At 35.7% G+C, this 19,953-nt stretch overlaps 1 protein-coding gene across 8 annotated transcripts in view; it reads left to right on the forward strand.

Moving 5' to 3' along the window:
* HEATR5A (HEAT repeat containing 5A) overlaps positions 1-19,953 on the forward strand; it is a 73,091-nt gene that overhangs the window by 22,635 nt on the left and 30,503 nt on the right. For 7 of the 8 annotated variants that reach the window (XM_071557970.1, XM_071557967.1, XM_071557974.1 and 4 more), the window contains 11 exons: positions 702-810; positions 1,335-1,484; positions 2,067-2,238; positions 4,179-4,339; positions 6,697-6,952; positions 8,072-8,227; positions 9,066-9,316; positions 12,171-12,282; positions 13,137-13,289; positions 15,007-15,106; positions 15,816-15,925. In XM_071557970.1, the coding sequence (XP_071414071.1) occupies positions 702-810; positions 1,335-1,484; positions 2,067-2,238; positions 4,179-4,339; positions 6,697-6,952; positions 8,072-8,227; positions 9,066-9,316; positions 12,171-12,282; positions 13,137-13,289; positions 15,007-15,106; positions 15,816-15,925 (1,730 nt within the window). The remainder of the gene's footprint in view (positions 1-701; positions 811-1,334; positions 1,485-2,066; positions 2,239-4,178; positions 4,340-6,696; positions 6,953-8,071; positions 8,228-9,065; positions 9,317-12,170; positions 12,283-13,136; positions 13,290-15,006; positions 15,107-15,815; positions 15,926-19,953) is intronic. The other variant, XM_071557975.1, reaches the window with a different exon arrangement.

The following is a 19,953-nucleotide window of genomic DNA, read 5'->3' on the forward strand; positions in this document are numbered from 1 at the left end:
TATTCATAAAATTAATTGGTTTAGTTGATAGATCTGTCAATACAAATGCAAAGTGTTTTCCTTAACTAATTATTCAAAGGGAAATACTCTTTCATTAGGCAACTATTTCTTTATTTCTTTATTTTTTTTTCCTTTTGCTAAGGGAGAGACCAGTATGGACACAGAAATGAGTTCTCAGGTATTTCACCAAGTTAAGAACCTGTCTATTATGAAAAGAACAGGGGTTTATAGTTTTATTTCCTTTTTATGTATTGTTATACATAAATGACAGAATTGCAATTTCTAGACCATTTGCAGTCTACTATTGACCATCAAGTTGTAAGTAAACCTGTCCCTGACTGCTTCTGGCAGCATCTGCTGTAGCACAGTGCCATAGACTGCATGATGCAGAGCATGCTTAGTAAGAAATTAAAATTAACTTTTAAAGGCGGATATGGAAACTGTATTCCTATCATAAAATTTATTGGAAGATTGTATTCTTATATTATCCAAATTATTTTCCCACCTCTTGTATCTGCATTTCTCCTAGAGGGTATGTGCCACACACGGTCTATTTTTTTTTCCTTTTGGTAATCCACTTATGTTTTTGGGACATGCTATTTAGTTATTTTGCTGTTTGCCCATTGATTACGTTAGTCTTAATCCCTTTCATCTCTTACTGCATCCATTTTCACGCGTCTTTGGATTTGCTTTTGTTTTAGTGCTGCGGTGGTATGCTTGGGCTATTTATACAAAAAATTGGGAAGAATTTTGGGAAACAGTTTTACTGACACCGTTGGGAATGTACTTAAAGCAATGAAGAATGCAGAGGTATTGGAACAGCATGTTTAAAAAATGATTGGGAAAATAACAGGATGTTTACTGTTCGTAGCTGGACCAATGAGCAAGAGAAAATGCATGATGTCAATATGTGAAAAAAAAAAAGGAAATTCAGATAAAAATCAGTGTCTAAATTCCAAAGAAATACTAGAGAGTTAATGGATTATACCTATAAAAGGATGGATCATACCTTTTCTCAATCTGATTTCATGAAAGAACTTGATAAATTAGAAAATGTAATTGCATTATTAATGAAAACAGTTTTGCTGTAACTTGTACATTGTTTTGAGTTTTATATTTGTAATTAGTACCTTTCAGTGGAACATAGAGCTACTATTTTCATTTGCTTATCCAGTTTTAGGGCAAGTTATCTGCTTTAACTTACTTCAGCCTAAATAGTTTTCCGTAAGTCTAAACAATCCAAGCACTGCTTGCCTATTTCAGTAACTGGCGTTTTGTATTTCCAAGGACCTTAGGCTTACAAAATGTTGACATTTGTCTTTTTCATTTTTCAGTCTCAAGGTCGTTATGAAATCATGCTTAGTTTGCAGAATATATTAAATGGTTTAGGAGCTGCTGCTATCCCCTGTCACAGAGATATTTACAAAGTTGCCCGATCATGTTTGACAGATCGATCCATGGCAGTCCGCTGTGCTGCTGCAAAGGTAAACCTCTCTAATTAATGACTGGTTTTATTAAGTAGCTCCCTAAATAAAATTCTGTTCTAATGGTTGATGAACATATCATAAATACATTGTTTGCTTATCTTTATTTCTTTGATACTACCTTGGCAGCAAAAAATCAAGTAATTTTGGTATGAGGCCACATGCTTATTTGTTAGGGAGAACTCTATGTATTATGTGTGTGTGTGGCTCGGCTTTGCTAACGAAGATTTGGGAAGGGCTCTCCCCCACGTGGGTGTGCCCTTCCAGCCTGCGCAGTGGATTTTAGGTGAGGCTCGGCGTGTGCAGAACTGGCCCCACCGTTTAAGTCCTGAGGTCCATCTGCCATGGCCGAGCGAGCTTGGACAGTGACAGTGAAGTCCTCAGGACTAGAACCTACAGCAGCCAGTATTTCCCAGGAGGTCTCCCATCCAAGTACTACTCCAGGGCTGACCCTGCTTAGCTTCCGAGATCTGACGGAATCGGATGTCAGGGAGGCATTTAACTGCTCCCATGTAGCAAACTAAAATTGTTACTGGCTGCTTTCCCATGTCAAAACACTTTTTATTTCCCTTTTTTGTCTAGTGTCTTCTTGAACTTCAGGATGAAGCAGTTTTTATGTGGACTACAGATCTGGATAGTGTTGTGACCTTATGTTTTAAATCCTTTGAAGGTTCCAATTACGATGTACGATTAGCAGTTTCAAAACTTTTAGGCACAGTATTGGCTAAAGCTCTGACATCTAAGCCGACAACAGGTAAAGTATGTACTGTATTTGCTGATTTCTCTTCTGTAAAAAATCTGTCAGATAATAAGAAACTCGCAAGTTCCACTGAAGCCTGAAGTAAACTCACAATGTAAGCTTCATCTGGCTGTTCATATCTTTGGTTTGGTCTTTTTTTGTATTTTTTTTTCTTGTGAAGTGCTGTGCTTTTGGTTGTGTTAACCTATCTATATATAATTATTTATAAAATAATAAACAAGGACAAGTGTTTGGTAAAACTATTTTTCTCTATGGGTTGTTGTATGGAGAGAAATTAGTAACCCCAGGAATTTAAAGGCAAGATTAATCTAAGCAGTGTAGAAAGAACCAAGATTTGAGGCAGTGTCTCTGTGTCAAACTAAAATTTGAGGATACCTTGAAGCTGTTTTTCTGCACTAGTTGATACCAAGTTGAGATTGTCTAGCAGTAGAAATGTGATCAGAAGCAGAAGTTAGGATGCAGTTTTGTTAACACAAGGGACATTTAACAGTTTTTGCTGACAGACAGTACCTGAGCTAACTGAAGAATCCCAGAACAGAGTTATCTCTAATATTTGGTGTCATTGAGATTGAGTGGTTTTAGTCCAATCTTAGAAGCCCAAATATCTAACTGTAATCCCAGCAAAGTATAACAGGATGCAGGATAAGTGTGATTCAGACTGTTCTGCTTTGAATGGCATCAGAGAAGACCTTCAGTATGATAAGCAGCAAATTACAAAATCACATGCCTTTAAGCCCAACTTAGTGTTTTTAAAATACTTGAGGCTGTGTATTTGCATTGTAGACTCTGAATTCATGAAATGTTTTCCTAAGAATCTTTTGGAGAGAATTCTTGTGTTGCACAGAACAGCCAGCATTTATCCTTTCCCAATAATGGAAAAAAAATTTCTGACCTCTTTATAGTCTCAGTGATTTATCTTTGTAACCAATGTAGTTGTTTTTTCTAAAGCACTAAGATAAGGTTATGTAAGAAGCTTATAAATTATTTCATTGGCTGTTTCAAAGGCTTTTTCTTTATTTTAGTTATTTTCAGTTAAAAGAAGACAGAAGCTAGGTCAGGACTCAAAGGGACTGGGGTAGACATGGAGGGAGCAATACAGAAGAAGTTCATAGTCCTAAAGTTTGTGCATCATATCTGATAACCTGCTGACATTAAGTTGGTTTGGGTTTTGGCTTTTTTTTTTCTGGACATAATTATCTTGAATCCTCTCATTCCTTTTCCCTTTTCATTCCTTGAAAGAGAATGAAAAAGGCAGTGAAAATTTTAGGTCACTTGGTTTGCATAGTATGCAGTCATCATACTGTTTGCACACATGTGTCTCAGCATGTATTTTAAATGAACTTTCTGCCAAGACATAAAGCAATGGAATAGGAATTGGGGATAAATAATTTTCCTGAAACACCATAACCATATTCCTTTATTCTTGTTCTTTCAAAGAGCTAAGGTGAGTTGCTTTTGTTTCTTAGAGAACCTGTTGCTGTGTCCTTACCTGGCTAAGCATAGCAGAAAGGTAATCTGCCTGGTCTGAATTTTGGAATAGAGGCTGTCTGTGGTGGTAAGCTGCAATTTGTTAGAGTCAGGGCTTTCACGAAACTTCAGATGGTAGGAGTAGACCATACAGACCTTTTTGCAGAGGGAGCATAGATGGTAAATACTGAGGGTGGATACATGTAAGTATGCATACTAAGTCATGGCTTAAATTATTTAAAGGTAGCTAAAGCAGAAAATCTTGATAAATATTGTTGTTTGCTGGATCAGAGCCCTACAATATCTTAGTTTTTGTTGTGAGGTTTTGCTGAAGCAGTATTTGGATTTGATTGCACTACTGAATTTGCTCAAATTACTTTTTCTAAAATGATGAGAGTTTAAACTCTGCTTCTAAAATGTAGCAAGATTTTAGAGCTGTTCCTCTAAAGATTTACATCTTTTCTTAGCATCCACCAAGCATAACTTCCGCAGAATCTCTTTGGAAGAAGTGATGGAGCTATTGGGAACTGGGTTTCTGCGTGGAAGTTGTGGATTTCTACGAGCCAGTGGTGATATGTTGAAAGGGACAAGTTCAGTCAGCAGAGATGTTAGAGTTGGAATCACCCAGGTTTGGATTACTTTAGTTGTGATTTTCTGAGATTGCTAAACATTTGTGTAATTGTTTTGCTCTGCATATATCTCTCATCTTTTTTTGTAGCTGTGATGAAATGTATGTAGTTTAAAATAAGGATTTACGTCTTGACTTATGTTAGAAGGAAAAAAACCCAAAAGATTTCTGATGTTGCTTTGTGTTAACCTGCTCACTTGAAATTAAAAAAATTAGATGTGTATTACTTGCAAAAGCTTCATGTGATAGGAATTTCAAAGGAGTGATATAAATAAAATCCTTGAATTTTTAATTTAAAATTTCGTACCTTATGTCTAAAAATTAAAGGGAGAAGTTATAAGAAATCTTTTAATTTGGAATAGCTTCCTTCTTTATAGGGAGATTCCAAGTCCAGTTCTGAAAGAATGGTTTTGTTTTGAGTAAGTGCATGAAAAATAAGGAAACCAGAATTTGATGGAAAAACCCCAACATCTGTTTTACTGTGTTCCAGGATGCTCAAAGGACAGAATCTTGTTAGCTGAACAGGAGTGAAGTCAAACCATATAGTGCATGCTAGTAGAAACAGTATAAGTTTTTCAGACAATACCTGGTTGGCTTCATCCTGTAAATATTATCTTGGAAGTAAACATGCTAAGACATAGATATTAAAATGTGAAAATTGTGAATCAAGACTATAGGTCGTGATGAACATCTGCATATCAACCAGCTGTGATTATTTCAGTATTTCAGTCCCAGAGCTATGTGATAATCCACTTTGCCTGTAACACAGTTTTTTAGTAGATTTTAACTTCTGCAGTGCAAAAAAATCTTTAAATTATCCTTGATGACTGATACAAGCTACCACACTTTGCACTGAAAGAGCTAGAAGGTGTTCACAAATTGTATTCTGACTCAGGTCATGCTGAGTGGAAGCATTCACTTCTAGGCGAGACAGAAAAGCTTGGAAATAACGCCTTGACAGCTATTTGCCCAGGAAATGCATGCCAGACTCCTAGAGTGTTCTATATATATGGTGGTTTTATTAGTTTTCCAGGAATGGATATTTCAATTAATTTTTGACTATCTGTACTGGTTTTTAGAAGTTGTCCCCTTTTTCATGCTAACATAATAGTACCTGTGCTAGATGGTATACCCTAACTACCAGAACAGTTTAAATATTCAATATTTCTATAAAAAAACATGAGAAATTGTGTGTTTATCAGTGCTTGTGAGTAGAAAACATTTGCTGTAATTAAATGTATTAATTAGTGAGTTTCAGCTTATTAGGAATTTAAAAATAAGAAAGTCACTAAAGATCACTTCTTACATATAGAAGATTTTATTTGTTCAAGGCACACTCTTTATCCTGTTCAATTCCTCAGTTTTCAAATCTGTAAAACCAGGGTAATGTACTGGTGCATTATGAAACATAAATAGTATTTGTCAAAAGCAATTATCTGCTAACTGAAACTAATAGTATAATTTCTCTGTCCACAGTAGTTCACTTTCTTTTATATGAATAATTTTGTTGTTAATATTAGACATAAGACAAAGTATGTGTGAGGGAAATACAGAAATTGGTTGATATGAGTTGTAGTTGTGAACTTTCTTGTGAGGCATTTTGTGTGTTCATTTGCATATTCTCATTTTTTGTATTCCCTTTCCTTGATCTATTCATTAAAAAACCCCAACATATCCACATGCAAGGTAATTGTAGTGGAGCTTTTTATGTCGCAAAATAAATGGTCTTGTGGTGATTAGATTTGTGAAGTGATTCTGCATTCTTTCTCTTTGTTGTGACAAACATAGTCTTTTTATGGTACCTTCTTTGCAAGGCAAACAATTAAAATTCCTTGAGTTGAGGAACAGTGCTTGAGGGCTGCAAATATTCCCTGAGTCAAACCCTTTAATAACAAAATTCTCTCTGGGTTATGAGTTGTAATTTTGTAACATATTAGTTCTTAAAATTCGTTCATACATTAAATTTGGGTTCCATGTGCAGAATGTTAAATAGCTGGAAGCTGTTGTTAAGTGAGACCAAACACAATGTTTTACATAACAAGTGCCTTTGCAGGGTAAACTGCCATTTCTCACACTCTGGAATGAAATGACATGGGCAAGCATCTTAAATTAACTTACAGACAAAGCAGGCTGCAATATTACTAGTACAGTTTTGATACTAATTTGAGTTAAATATATTTGTAAAAAATTGCAGTGAGAACATCTGTGATTTATGGATTCATAAATTTATAAGTAATCTCAGTTTAGTGTTCTAATTGTGGCAACATGCAGATTTAAAAAGAAATGTTTGTGGGATAGTTAGCAGTGATTTCCCGGATACTTTGCTCTAAAGTATTTTTTTTTCAAATCTCTTTCAGGCATATGTGGTTTTTGTCTCTACATTGGGAGCACAGTGGCTTGAAAGGAACTTTTCTGCCTTCCTTTCCCATATTCTAGAGCTTGTGTCTCAGTCTCACCCTAAGGCTGTTCAGAGCCCGGTGGATGCTCTCGGCTGTCGCCGCTGTGTCTCATTCATCCTTCGAGCTACAGTAGGAGGCCTGCTTGGGGAAAAGGCTCAAATTGCAGCTGCCAAGGAGATTTGTCAGGCCATCTGGAAACTGAAGAAAGTTGTGGGTATGGGTCTAACAAGATTATCCATTTGGGCCTCTGTTTTTCCTTTTTTAAGTGATTGTCCAACCTAATCAAAAAACTGCAGAAATAGAATATATAGGGCTGATTTATTGCCATGATAATGTTGAGGGCTTTTGATGGACTTCTTTGTTTTCATCTTGGGCTGGTTATTTGTTTATGTGTGTCTGTATTTCTGTATATGTGTGCCCACACAAGTATAAACCTATTTTTTAACACTCTTTCCTTGGAAAATACAATTTTAATCAGTTACACATAAAATAATAAATAAATGCAGTAATAAAATGCAGATGGTATTGTAAAGTAAGTTAAACTGGCAGTTAACATAAGTCTAGCCAGATCCTGCCTTCCTGTTCATAGCAGTTGACATTACTGAAGGTTCAAAAAAGAAGCATTTGTTCTCAGTTGAAAAATGGGCATTTCTCCTGGAGAAAACAGATCTCTTGCATGATAAACTCTTGCACACAGCTTCCAGAAAAAGCCTCTGATCTCCCACCATTGTCCTTGTAGGGGAAAAGAAAAGAATGCTGAGCATAAGCAGTTGTCCCCTGCCGTACAGCTGCATATTATATCTGAGTTAAATACCTAAATGTTGTATGTCTAAACTGACATAATCATTTGTGTCTCAAAAGATGAACTTTCAAAAAAACATATTTCCCCCTCCTTCTTTATTCCTTGTCTCCACTTTCTTGCTTTCTTGCTCTCACAAGATTTAATTCTTTCCTTCCCTTTCTTTTTTCCTATTGTATAGTAACATCTGGCAGGTTATATCAGAGCATGTCCTCTTCAAGTCACTTTTGGTGGGACAGAGAATAGCATTCTTCTTCCTAGCCACTGTTCCCCATCACATCAAGATAAGCAATTTGGTGGTTTCCACTTTGTCCACCCTCCTTCCATCACAGATGTCACTACACTATCCAGTTCAGTAATAGAAATGTGCTTGTCTCAGTCAAGGTAACCCTTTATGAATACAGTTTGTTCAATAATAAAAGTGGTAATGATAAAAACTCTTTTAGTAATAGAAACAACTTCTCTTAGCAAAAGCCTTTTTCCTATCTGTTTGATTTTGGTAATGATTTCATGGTGATTTTCTTGTGTTATCAGATGCTGCAGTGAGTGACAGTAATTTGGAAACAAGACTTAATACAACAGATGTAACAGCAAGTCAGCATGTGCTTGTGTGTGCACTTCAGGAACTTGGAAGTCTCATCCAAGGCTTAGGAACTACAGCAGCACCATTACTGCAAGACTCTAGTACAGGTACAAGCCCTGAATTATTTTTTAAACTAGAGTACAAAATATATTTATATTCCTTTGTTCACTGTGATCTTTGATTTCTTATGACTATTCTGGTGCTCAGTCTCCTTACCAGGATCTCCATAGTTTTCCTATTCTTTTCTGTATTCTTCCAATAAACTACAAAAAAAAACCCCAAACCCACCAAAAAACCCAACCAAAACCAAACCAAACTAAAAACCCACAAAACCCCCCAAACCCTCACAAAAAAAAAAAAAGGGAGGAGGGAAAATTGGCTACCTTACTACCTTACATGATGTAGGAAAACTTCAGACATTGCCCAAATAGTACTCTTCTCCAACCTGTACAAGTATATTTATTAAGAAAAAAGCAATTAGTCTGTATCAAATTTAATTCCATTAAGGGTTGCACTTAGGATCCAACACTTCATCATGTTTCTGATAAATCAGTTTGATTGAACTGGGTATCTTCATGAACCTTTACTGTTTTCATTTAGCTGCTTTTTTTCTGGATCAGTTCAAGTGGACATCTGTTTCCACTGCATGGATTTCTGCTTCCTTGGGAATGTTTACAGATACTTTATATGCATATTGGTGGATAATTGTGTAATATGTTAGGTTTTCTCCAAAATGTTACATTTAATTCAAGGTAATTTTTTTGAAAAGTACTGAAATATTTAAATTTGTTAAGAAGTACTTCACAATTAAAAAAAATAGTACTTTTTCAAGAAAAGTAGAGAAACCAGATACTGTTATGTTCACCAGTCTTCTGTATAGATTTTTGCCTACTTGACAATCTGCTTGCCTGTTTCTCAAGTGTGTCTATGCATTTTATTTTTCAGGAGTTCTGGAAGCAGTAATTTCTATCATTCTTCATCCCAGCATTTCAGTCAGACTAACAGCAGCTTGGTGTTTACGCTGCATTGCAGTAGCATTGCCCTCCTATGTGTCCCTGCTATTGGATCGTTGCACTGAACGTCTTAGCACATTCAAATCCTCCCCAGAAGCAGTAACTGGCTATAGTTTTGCTGTTGCTGCTTTGCTGGGTGCAGTAAAACACTGTCCTTTAGGAATTCCACATGGAAAAGGGAAGGTATGGTTTGAATACTTTACATAGGCAGTTATTAGAAGTTTTTGCAGTAGTATTTGCATGTTTTCTCTATGATATGATCACATAACCCAGTATACTGATGAGATACTTTGGTTCCTCAAGAAGGGGGACTTTGAAGTATGCCATAACTTAAATAAACAAGTGTTTTTCTAACGTGTCAGGATTGTGAACTCCTTGGGAAATGTTGCTAATTATTTTATTGACTACTCATATTGCTAATGGAAAAGTTTGTTAGAGGAGAAATGTGTTATTTTGGGGCAGAGCTGTTCTGTAAAGCTGTAAGGACTTAAAGTGAACAGTCTAAGAAAAGGTTTACCTGAAGAAAGTATTTTTTGAATAGTTATGTTTTTCAGATTCTCAAACTGAGGTCTTTACAGCAAAATTAAACCTTCTGCAATTCTGTCTCAGTTTGACACTGGCCTAAATTAGAAAGCTGACATTTTAGCAGTGTTCATGGTGAGAAAAGGTGATTTTGGTGTAAATACAGCTGAAATGTATCAGACTTTGCCGAAGGAAAAGATCTTCCTTGTATTAAAAAAATAAATAGAAATACACATAGAGATCTGCTGCATGGTGTGATGTTGGAAATAAGCTTCCTGGAATGAAACTTGTTCAACCACAGACTAGGCTGAATTAATATTTCCCAGGCCTGTCAATGACCCTCCAGTGTACACTTCTGTCCGTGCTTACAGCAGTAACAGCCATTATTGTATTATCTTGAAAATCTTTGGTCAAGTCCAACAAAATGTTTAGTCAAGTATAACAGATACACACTTTTATTTTGTTTTACAGAATTTAGTAGAAACCAATTTATTGCATTATCATAGTCTAAGATGGTCATCCCAATCTCCTCGCTAGTGCAGACAGGATATACAGTGCTCTGAAGTTTTAAGGAAGAAATACAGACCAGGAGAAGAAGTTGTTTCCATCTTAGTGGGAACTTTTTTCCATGGATTTACTCATATTTGAAAAACTGTGGTGCATCATAAATGTCAGCAGTACATGCTTATTCTTTGCATACTGTCAAAACTTATATTCTTTCTTCTGAAAATACCTCTTTTGGATTCAGTGGACATTAAGAAAAATACTCTCAACATTCTGAGTCTCAACTGCAAATTGAATGAATTTATAAATTAAAAAAAAAGTGCACATGTGTTTCTTGGCTTTTAAGAACTTTTCCTGGTGATTACTAAAAGATCACACAGAGCAAACAAAATGAATATAGTTTGCCAACTTATAGAGATAAGAATTGCCATTCAAATACTATATACTTAAGCAGAGCTAAAGTTTGTATTTAACAGAGAAATGTAATTCTTAACAAAGATTTCTTTTAGAGAAGTATAATAGAATGAAATAAGGCTGGGAGGAGGTGTGGGAGGGCACAAAAAAATGTGTGGGAGAAATGCTGTATTCTGTACTAAGCTGGCAGGCGGGAGAACAGAGAAGTTGACAAAAGCCCTTTTCCATTCTCTCCCAGGAACTCTGCCAGATTCCAGACTAACTCCTCTTCTGAGGAGCTGAAAGAGACCAGTGTTAAATAGAGCAGTTTTGAAAAGGAAGTATCAAACACAGACAACAGTGATCTGGACAGAAGCTGTTATATATTCATTTCCTTTGAGAGAGCAGTTAGAGTTGCAGGTGGAACCTAAAGAAAATAAAATAATTAGTGGATTTGTATTTAACATTCAATACTAGTGTTTATACTTCAGTTAAAAAAGAATTCCTCAAAAGCAAGACATTCCTCCAAGTACATAGGGAGAAAAATTGTAAGAAATCATTAAATGTCATCCTTTCTAGGATGTTTGTTTTACAGGTAATTTAAGTATATGAAGTTTTTAGTGATATTTTAGTAGTATAATTTAACAAGGGTACTGATTTTTTTTTAGAATCAAATATATTAAATCTATCAGGAGTATATACAAATAAATTTCTTCATTTGCAACCACCTGGTAGCATTTTAGAATTGGGGAAACTAACATTTTCAGACAGGAGAAAAGACTTCAGATGAATTTTAGAAAGTGTAAAAATTTCAAACCTTTGTGAAACAAACGTTCATGTGCAAACATTCATGACATTTTCTAAGTGTGCCAAGAAATATAGAAGGATGTTTACAGAGGCTTTTAAGGATACTCTTGATAATGACACTTCTTACTTGTGTAACACTGATTTATGAGCATTTTGTTTTGGAGACCAGACATAATGGTAGTAGTCCATGGGCACAAGGTGTGTTCCTCTGTGTAAGTTCTAGGTAGCTTGTGCATTGGTAACAAGCACAATCACCTTGCATTTAGCGCATAGTTGGCACATGCAATTATTGTTGAGCAGCTAAGATGGGATTAATTCTAACTATACTGTTCTAACTTGTTTGTTTAGTCATACCATTTGTTGATTTGAAAAATGGTCAGAGAAAATGATAGACCTTATTCTAAAACAAGGATCTGGTCTGGTCTCACCACTTCTGAGCTGTAATTTGTAGGTGTCATGCTATTCTTTTTCTATCTATTGACATAAGCAGAATATCAGGACACTTCTATCCTTCCAGTGCATATTCCTGTGGGAATTATCAATTGTCATTTTACTGCTGTTAAAAGAAAGGGTATGAAGCAGCAGAGGAACTTACCTAGTACTCCACAGAACTGTTGAAGCCATCCCAGACTAGTACTGAAGTCAGGAATTGACACTTCATGAGCCTGAGTTTATTACCATAGTGTGAGAGGAAAATGGCCTTCTATCTGGGAATACTGGAATAGGATTAAATATCACATCAAAGAGTATTGAAAAAAAGTTTGGTAGTTACCAAGATGCTGATGCTCTGTTTTTCTGTTTTACTTTGAAGGTAATCATGACAGTAGCAGAGGATTTGTTGTGTTCTGCTTCTCAGAATAGTCGCCTTTCACTGCAGCGGACACAGGCTGGATGGGTACTGATAGCTGCCCTCATGACATTAGGTAGTAGCTTTCTACAATTCTTTTTAAACTCTGTTAAGCTGTTCTAACAGTGTTCTGTCTCCAATTTTAGTTCTTTTGAGGTTTTGTTTAATTTACCACTGCAAAATAATTAAACCCCCCCCCTAATTTGAATTGGAGCATTTAGAAAAACTTTCTAAGATAAAAATGTAATTTCTTCAAATTTGTATTAATTCATTGGAAGCAATGTCAGGAAACCACTGAGTGGAACCACTATTAGTTAAATGTAGAAGATAAATTTCAAAGTCCATCTAACCAAATGTTTTCATGGTCATGAATTGTTAAACATCTGTCCCAGCACAAAATGAGCTAATAATTTATATAGGCATTTGAAATCTTGCAGAACTTTCTGATATGTATTAATGGTCATATTATTGATGATGACCAATAAGTTACCAATGAAAAATGTATTTTATTGGTTTTGGTCATATTTTTAAGTCACCTTTTATGCTTCAGCTAATATCTCTGCCCAACAACTCCCATTTTTTCTTATATATTTAATTAACCTAAAACAAATATTTGTTTTCCTGAGCATTACTGTTGATTGTCATATCTCTTCTATGCTGGTGATCCACAGTGTCTCTACTTAGTAAACCAGAAATTGTAGTTGGCTTGGTAGCATTACTAGTAAATGTCTCAATGGGTATGTGATTATATAAGAAAATGGAGTACCAAGATAGTAAACATCTGAGAAATTATATATGAGAAGGCTGGGAAAGTAGTATAAGGTTTTGTTCACTGCCTGAAAGATTTTGTGAACATAGAAAAAAAGAATGAAAGGGGTAATTTAATTTTATTAATCCATACATTGGGATGACAACTGTCACCATTTGCAGGTCCTTCAGTTGTCCAACATCATCTACCACAAATTCTGTTACTGTGGAAGTGCATCTTTCCATCATCTCCCAAGGATCTAGAAACAGAGAAGTCACGAGGAGACTCATTTACCTGGCAAGTAACACTGGAAGGCCGTGCTGGTGCTCTTTGTGGTAAGTGGGATTTACTGTCTTTCTCTGCGTATTTATAGTTGGGCTCTTACTTCAGTTTTCCTTCTGAAAGAACAAGGACAATTCATACTGATTTTTTTTTTAACTGGATGATAAAGGATATATTCACTCCCCAAAATTTGTGCTTGTATATCTTTATATATATATATGTGTGCGTGTGTGTATATGTTCCATTCTTGTTAAAAAAACCCCAACTAATAAAATTCCAAGGCTGTTTTTCCTCTTGTTCCTCTAATCAGTTGATTTTCAATCAGTAAATGATAATCAGAAAGGTTTCTTCTCTTGTTTAACATACATATCACAGTAATGAATGAAGACCTAAAGCAGGATATGTTCTGTTGTTTGTACAGTCTATTATTTTTGAAAAATAGAGGTTCTGATTCCTACCATGTGAGTTACTCTGAGCAAAATAGAATTGGTGAGTCATTCAAACACGTTTTCAAGGGTGGGAAGACCTGGGTAAAAATTACGATAAGGTAGTTTTCCTTCTCACCTGGTGAAGAGTGCTCTGTATGTGGCTGCTATCTGGTAGGTTGCTACTTTTAAATAGAACACTGTGAATTTGGGTTTCCAAGAAATTACTTAAGTGATCTTCAAATACTTTAGGTGTTTCAGTCATTGTAGAGCAAAACATATGCAGGTATTCCGCCCCAAAATTCTGAAGCAGTGGAAAGGGTTCCAAAAGGTTTATTCTGAAGGCAAGGACACTGAAGACTGGCCTATGCTCACAGTGCTGTACGGCAGCCCTGGGCCCCAGGGAAAAGGCAAACCTTTCGTTCCCTCCTTGGGCTTTATCATGGCTTCCCCTGGCTCAGCTCCCCGCTGGCTGCCGAGGCCCTGCAGTGTGGCTGTGGCAGCGTTATCTCTCTCGTACCCTCCTGTGGAAAACTGTTCCTGGGAAAGATGCCTCATTTCAGGCACGAAACCTTCCTTGAGCAAAAATAACTGGCTCTTCAGTAGCAGTATCTTCTGGCAAAGAGTTATTTACCCCTACAGTCATGTATTTTAGAGGGTCCTTTGCATTGCAAAAATATCAACCCTACTATAGGGATCACCCCTCTCTCTCACAGTTAAAATTTATCACGGAGTGCGGAATTCAATAATAATTTTATTTTAGAAGTAATCTAAACAATGAACCTTCAAATACTTTTTCTTTAGAAAATACCTATTTAATACTTTATATCTGTAGGTGCTTTTGAAAATTAAAATCAAGTTTAGTTTTCTGTAAATAATGAAAAATACTTGTATACATATTAGTTGGTTCCTAAGGTACAGTAATTAAGCAAAATTTTAATGGCAAACAGTAAGCAGTGGGTCATTTTATCATCCTTCTATTTTTTTAATTGTTATCATGGAATTATCATGAAGTTGATATATGTACTGTAACTCAATTCATAACAAAAACCATAACAAAAAGCAAAAAGTAAATCCATTTATATATGCAATTAAGAGTCAGGATATGAACGTCCAAGCTGAGACACCAAAACAGTGCATCTGTAAATATGACCCTTTTCATTTGAGATTTTTATCTGTTTCTTCAATTATTGGCAAAAAATATTTTTCATTTTGTTTGATTTTTTCTTCTACTTTTACCTTATTAGTGAGGTAATAATATAATTACTTTGCTAATGTGTTGTGTTTGGTTTTTTTCTGCAAGATACCTCACACTAAGTAAATTGAAATCCAATTCCTTTTCTAGCTATCAAAAGCTTTGTTTCCCACTGTGGTGGTCTTCTTACGGATGAAGTTGTGCGGAGACTTCTTCCTCCTCTGCCAAGTGCTGTTGATTTATTGACACAGTAAGTGTGTGTATAAAACTGTTGCAGAGATTCTGGTTTTGAGAAGCCACAGAGCAATCTGTATTTGACTTAGTGCACTTTCTAAAGAACTTTCTTCTCAACAGACAAAAATCAGACTATATGTGTTTGCAGATTCCAGTGCCATGTAAAAAAGCTAAGGAAGAAATTATTGCATGGGTTTTTTCTGTTAGTGTTTATATTCTACTTTTTTAATCAAACATACGCATTTGTGTATATATACCATCTTTTTTTATAAAATAAAAACAAATTCAAGAATATGCTTAGGAAAAAATCTTTTAGACATGGGAATTTTTTATATTTATATTCAGAACTAAGCTGGAAAGGGTTTTTTAATTTTTATACTTTTGCCTTTGAAATATAGAGTGATTTTAGTGCATTTGGACTCTAAGCTCTTAGAGAAATACATCCACAAAAGTTTATTGTCATAAATAGAGGTACAACCAAAGAAAATAGAAAACCTTGTTTATTTCTCTAGTATTAAATAAAAATAATGCCTGGGAATGGATAACAGATGTTCTGTCAGAACAAGTGAAATAAATTGGTTTTCTTTTATTGGTAATGCAAATCAGAACTGTACTTATATATGTACAAACTTAAAAAGTATTCAGCAGAGTGGTGCAAATGAAACTGGGGTGTTTCATAATGCTTGAAGTCTTTTACATCTCTGATGTGCTTTTTATATTTTAAGGCTCTCTTCAATTTATAAATCATATGGAAATTCTTTAAAAACACCATCAATGGTTTACAGACATAAACTTTATGAATTACTAGCAGTATTGCCTCCAAAGACCTATGAAGGTACGTATTTTCATACAAAGAGAAATCCACTAAAAATACCATGGGCTCATTTTTATGGTTTTATTCAACATATATTCAGCTGGCAAAAATTAGTTCCTTCCGTTCTAAAAAAAAAGTTATTCTGTCTATTTAAATTTGTTGTCACTGTGATTTTCAAAAGCTAGTGTTCGTGATCTTTTTTTTTACCTCTCCTAATATGAATTTTGGCTTCTGCTACAAATACAGACTTTTGCTCTATTTTTGGTTGAAACTTGAAGGTAGACAACCTTTCAATTTAAAACTAGTTGAAAAATTTATTTTCTTTGTTGCCTGTTTTTCTTTTCATTGAATCCTAAATCCTAAAGATGTAATCTTAGCTTAAACCTGTTGCATATAGTCTAATGAAAGAATTTAATTTAATTGGTTTAAGTAAACATATATTACAGATATATTAATCAGATCCTGTGCAGATTGAGGATAAGAAGTTTGTATTTGAAGAACAATTGCAACAACACCTGGGGCTTAACTTCTTTTTTCTGTAGGAGAACATAAGTGGCAGTATCTAAGATCTAGCCCTCTAATCCAATAACTATGCACTGTAGTTTGACAGGTCTAACAGTTCAGCTAAAACAATCCATGTCTTTGTTGTCTTTACATTGTTTGCCATACAGTACTGTACGGACTGCAGTAAGGAACCATGGTGGGTTTGACAGCTGTAAAGAGAAGTACAGGGTGTTTCTTCAAAACAGAAGCAAAATGGACCAGCCAGGGTCTAAATTATCTGTCCTTACTCAAATTTTCTGCTCCATCTAGTGGTAACTGCTAAGTGAATTGGGACAAGTCACTGACCTGTGCCTTAAGACTGTTGTCACATTAGAAGTCTGTATATAACACTTGAGGCACAGTGTGTAATAGTCACTTGTGACTTGAGGTTAAAAGAGTGAAAATTACACCTCCATCCCTTAAGGCAAGTTATTCCTTATGTTCCTTTATTATGGGGGTGACATTTTATAGAGTACAAAGATTTGGGTATGGATGGGTTTGGCAGTTTCTTGGTGTGCCCTAACTTTATTGAAAACACACAGTGTTACGTACTGACCTGCAAAGCGTGACTCCTGGGAGAAAGCATCCCAGCTGAGGATGCTGCATTCTAGATTCAATAAATAAAGAAAAAGCTTGAAAGGTTGATTACAAATATGTCATCACCCTCCTGAAAGCTTTGAAAATAGCCTTGGAGCCAAACCAGTAATTTGATGGGTGTAATCTCAGAGGTGGCCACCCATGTGTAATACGGCAGTGTGAGAGTGGGGAAAGAATGGAAATGCAGACATTGCCAGAACTTATTTCCAGGGTCTACTATATATTTTAATGTATAAGTATGCATCATTTAAAAAAGCAACGAAAAGTTTCAAAGGTAAAACTTGAAACAAATACCATTCTTTCCATATTATTCCCAGTATGACAGCTTCATGCAGAAACTATATATCTTTGCCAATACCTGGATTTTAAAAAAATAATTTATTTAGGAAAACAATATAATTACGAAACCCAGGATGCTTTTTTTCAATGTCTAAATTTAGTCATTATCAATAGAAACAATATTAGGAGTACTCTTGTATTGCACAGCATGTCACATTTTGCACAGCTCAGAGTGACAGACTGAATCAGAAGCTTTCACCACTTCATAGTTTTATTTCTTTTGTATTTTTTTCTTTGATCCAGGTGGTTAGCCAGGGGCTAGAAACCTGCAAGTTGTTTGTTTTTGAGAAAGTTGGTGATGGAAACATACACCAGGAGTTCTAACTCATGGTTTTAGTATTTGCAGATAACATGCAAAGCTTGTTTTCTTTAGCAGAAGAAGAACAAAACAAAATACCCAGAAAAACAAACAGTTGAAAACAGATTCTTTATTCATAGAACCAAGCCTCCTTGCCAATTCAAGCCTTTAGATTTCTGAGGCCTGAGATACTAGGACTTGTTTATGCTCTGCTTGGTCCTTTCCTGCTCACTTTCTGCCTCTTTGATGTTTCTTTTACTGTTTTCATCACTAAAAATCAATATCTGCTCAAACATCAGAATTTTATGAAGACTTACCTTGACTGTGCATGAATAGTTACTGATTTTTTGCAGTATTTCAGCAATGACAGACATGAGAAGAACATATTAGGTAAATTTGAACACCAGTGAAATACAGTGAATATGTTTTAGTTGCTGTCTTCCATTCTGTGTGAATAGTTAAGACTTTGCAATTTATTTAATCAAAAGTATGAAATTTTTAAGCTGGGGAAGGCTGGTTCCATTTCTAAAATGACAAATCATATTTGTGATAATTTTCATGTGTCATTAGTTTCAGATTATAATGTGGTCATGTTTTTTGAGGCTAAACATTTATTTCCTGTGAGTTAATATGAAAAGTTTTATAATGTCCGAGTTGAAAATTTCACACAAAGGATTTCAGTAGTTTGAATTTTATTAGATTAGTTGATGTTCTCTGTTGTATGAAATTAATGTGTTTTGTCAGACAACTCATTAGGGTTCTTTTCATTCTTCAGCTTTCTGTGCTTGTTACATTCTACTGTCTAAACCATAAAACTGAATACAAGCATTCACTTTTCTTTCTTAATAGGATGAGATGAATAGCTAGAATGCTGGAACAGCATTCTGGCTCAAAATTTTGAATTGCTTTACATTGGGATAATATTGTTAGACATGTTGGGGATTGCCAAGTGCCTAGGATGAAAATAAATGTTATTTTGCTTTAAAAATGGGTATCTAAATTACATTTGTTTTTAAAGCTGTTTTCATAGGCAGGGGATTTTAAAAAAAGTTACTGTGATGAGCAATAGTGAGAGAACAGCTTCCAGTTGTTTAATTATTGTGTTTTATTAAAAAGGCTCAATTTCTGTCCCTTTCATACACTATCTGTGCACCTTGAAATAGATTTGATAGTGCTAACTTTTTGCATTGCTCTACTTTAAAAATTATAAGTCAGAGTTACAATTTAATAAAAATATTACCATAAATACAATGATACAAAGAGAAATTGGTTTTATTCACAAACCCCAGAAGTATGACCCAGCACCCTGGGGCACAAATAGGATGGTGTTCTTTAGCCCCTGTGCTAAGCCCCACACGGTTCCCCGGAGTCAAAATAAGGAAGGGAAAAACCTGCTGGTGCAGATGACAGTTGCAGTCCTGTTGAGGTTCTGGTCCTCCTCTGGATCTGATTAGCAGTACCAGAGGTCTCCAGACCCCAAGATTATATACCCTCAGGTCCAGGTGGGATTGCCCAGTACCTCCCCCAGGGAGGGGAGATCCACAATGAGTGATCTGACTCTGTGAGTCATGGGTTATTTTTGGAATTGTTGCTGGTCCATTGGCAGACACACCCCTTCAGGCTGGGTGTGAAGGTGCTAATGACTCCCCGGAGGGGAGTTATCACAGCTCCTTTCTCACAGGCTTCTTTAACACCCATCCTACATCCTGAGGGGTCCGGTGTGCTCTGGGCAGCTGCTGCAAATGGTCCATTGTTAACAGTTCATGAGAAATTATAAAGAGGGTGGAGAATATGCAGCTTTGGTCACACCCACAAAGTGGTCCCAGGTGCTGAACTAGGACATGCATTTAGATTTGAGTAGACCATTTTAGAAAAATTGCATTTTTGTTTAATTAGCAAGGAAGGCAGGCAAAGTAACAACTGCCCGCAGGGAAGGCAGGCTGATGAGGCCAGGAGTTAGGCAGGTAGGGGAGAGAAAGTCAGCTTTCTCAGAACAGTTTCAATTTTCAGGAAGGATGAAATAGCTAGTTGTAACTACCAGCTCCAACTATGCTAGTTCTGCTTGTGCTCATAGGGTGCTGAAAACTATGTTGTCCCATTTTTTGGAACTTCCATGTGTTGAGAAATTATAAGCAACTTTAGTGCAAACAGGTAACTGTGTAATCGTCTAAACTGAATGCATAGATTTGGATATGTGGAGTTAAGCTCCTCTTCTTAGTGCTGGTATTTCCCAATTCAAAAGGACTTGACTTTGCAACCTTAATGCTCTGGA

This window comes from Pithys albifrons, chromosome 6 (assembly GCF_047495875.1).
Source record: "Pithys albifrons albifrons isolate INPA30051 chromosome 6, PitAlb_v1, whole genome shotgun sequence".
Taxonomy (NCBI): Eukaryota; Metazoa; Chordata; class Aves; order Passeriformes; family Thamnophilidae; genus Pithys; species Pithys albifrons.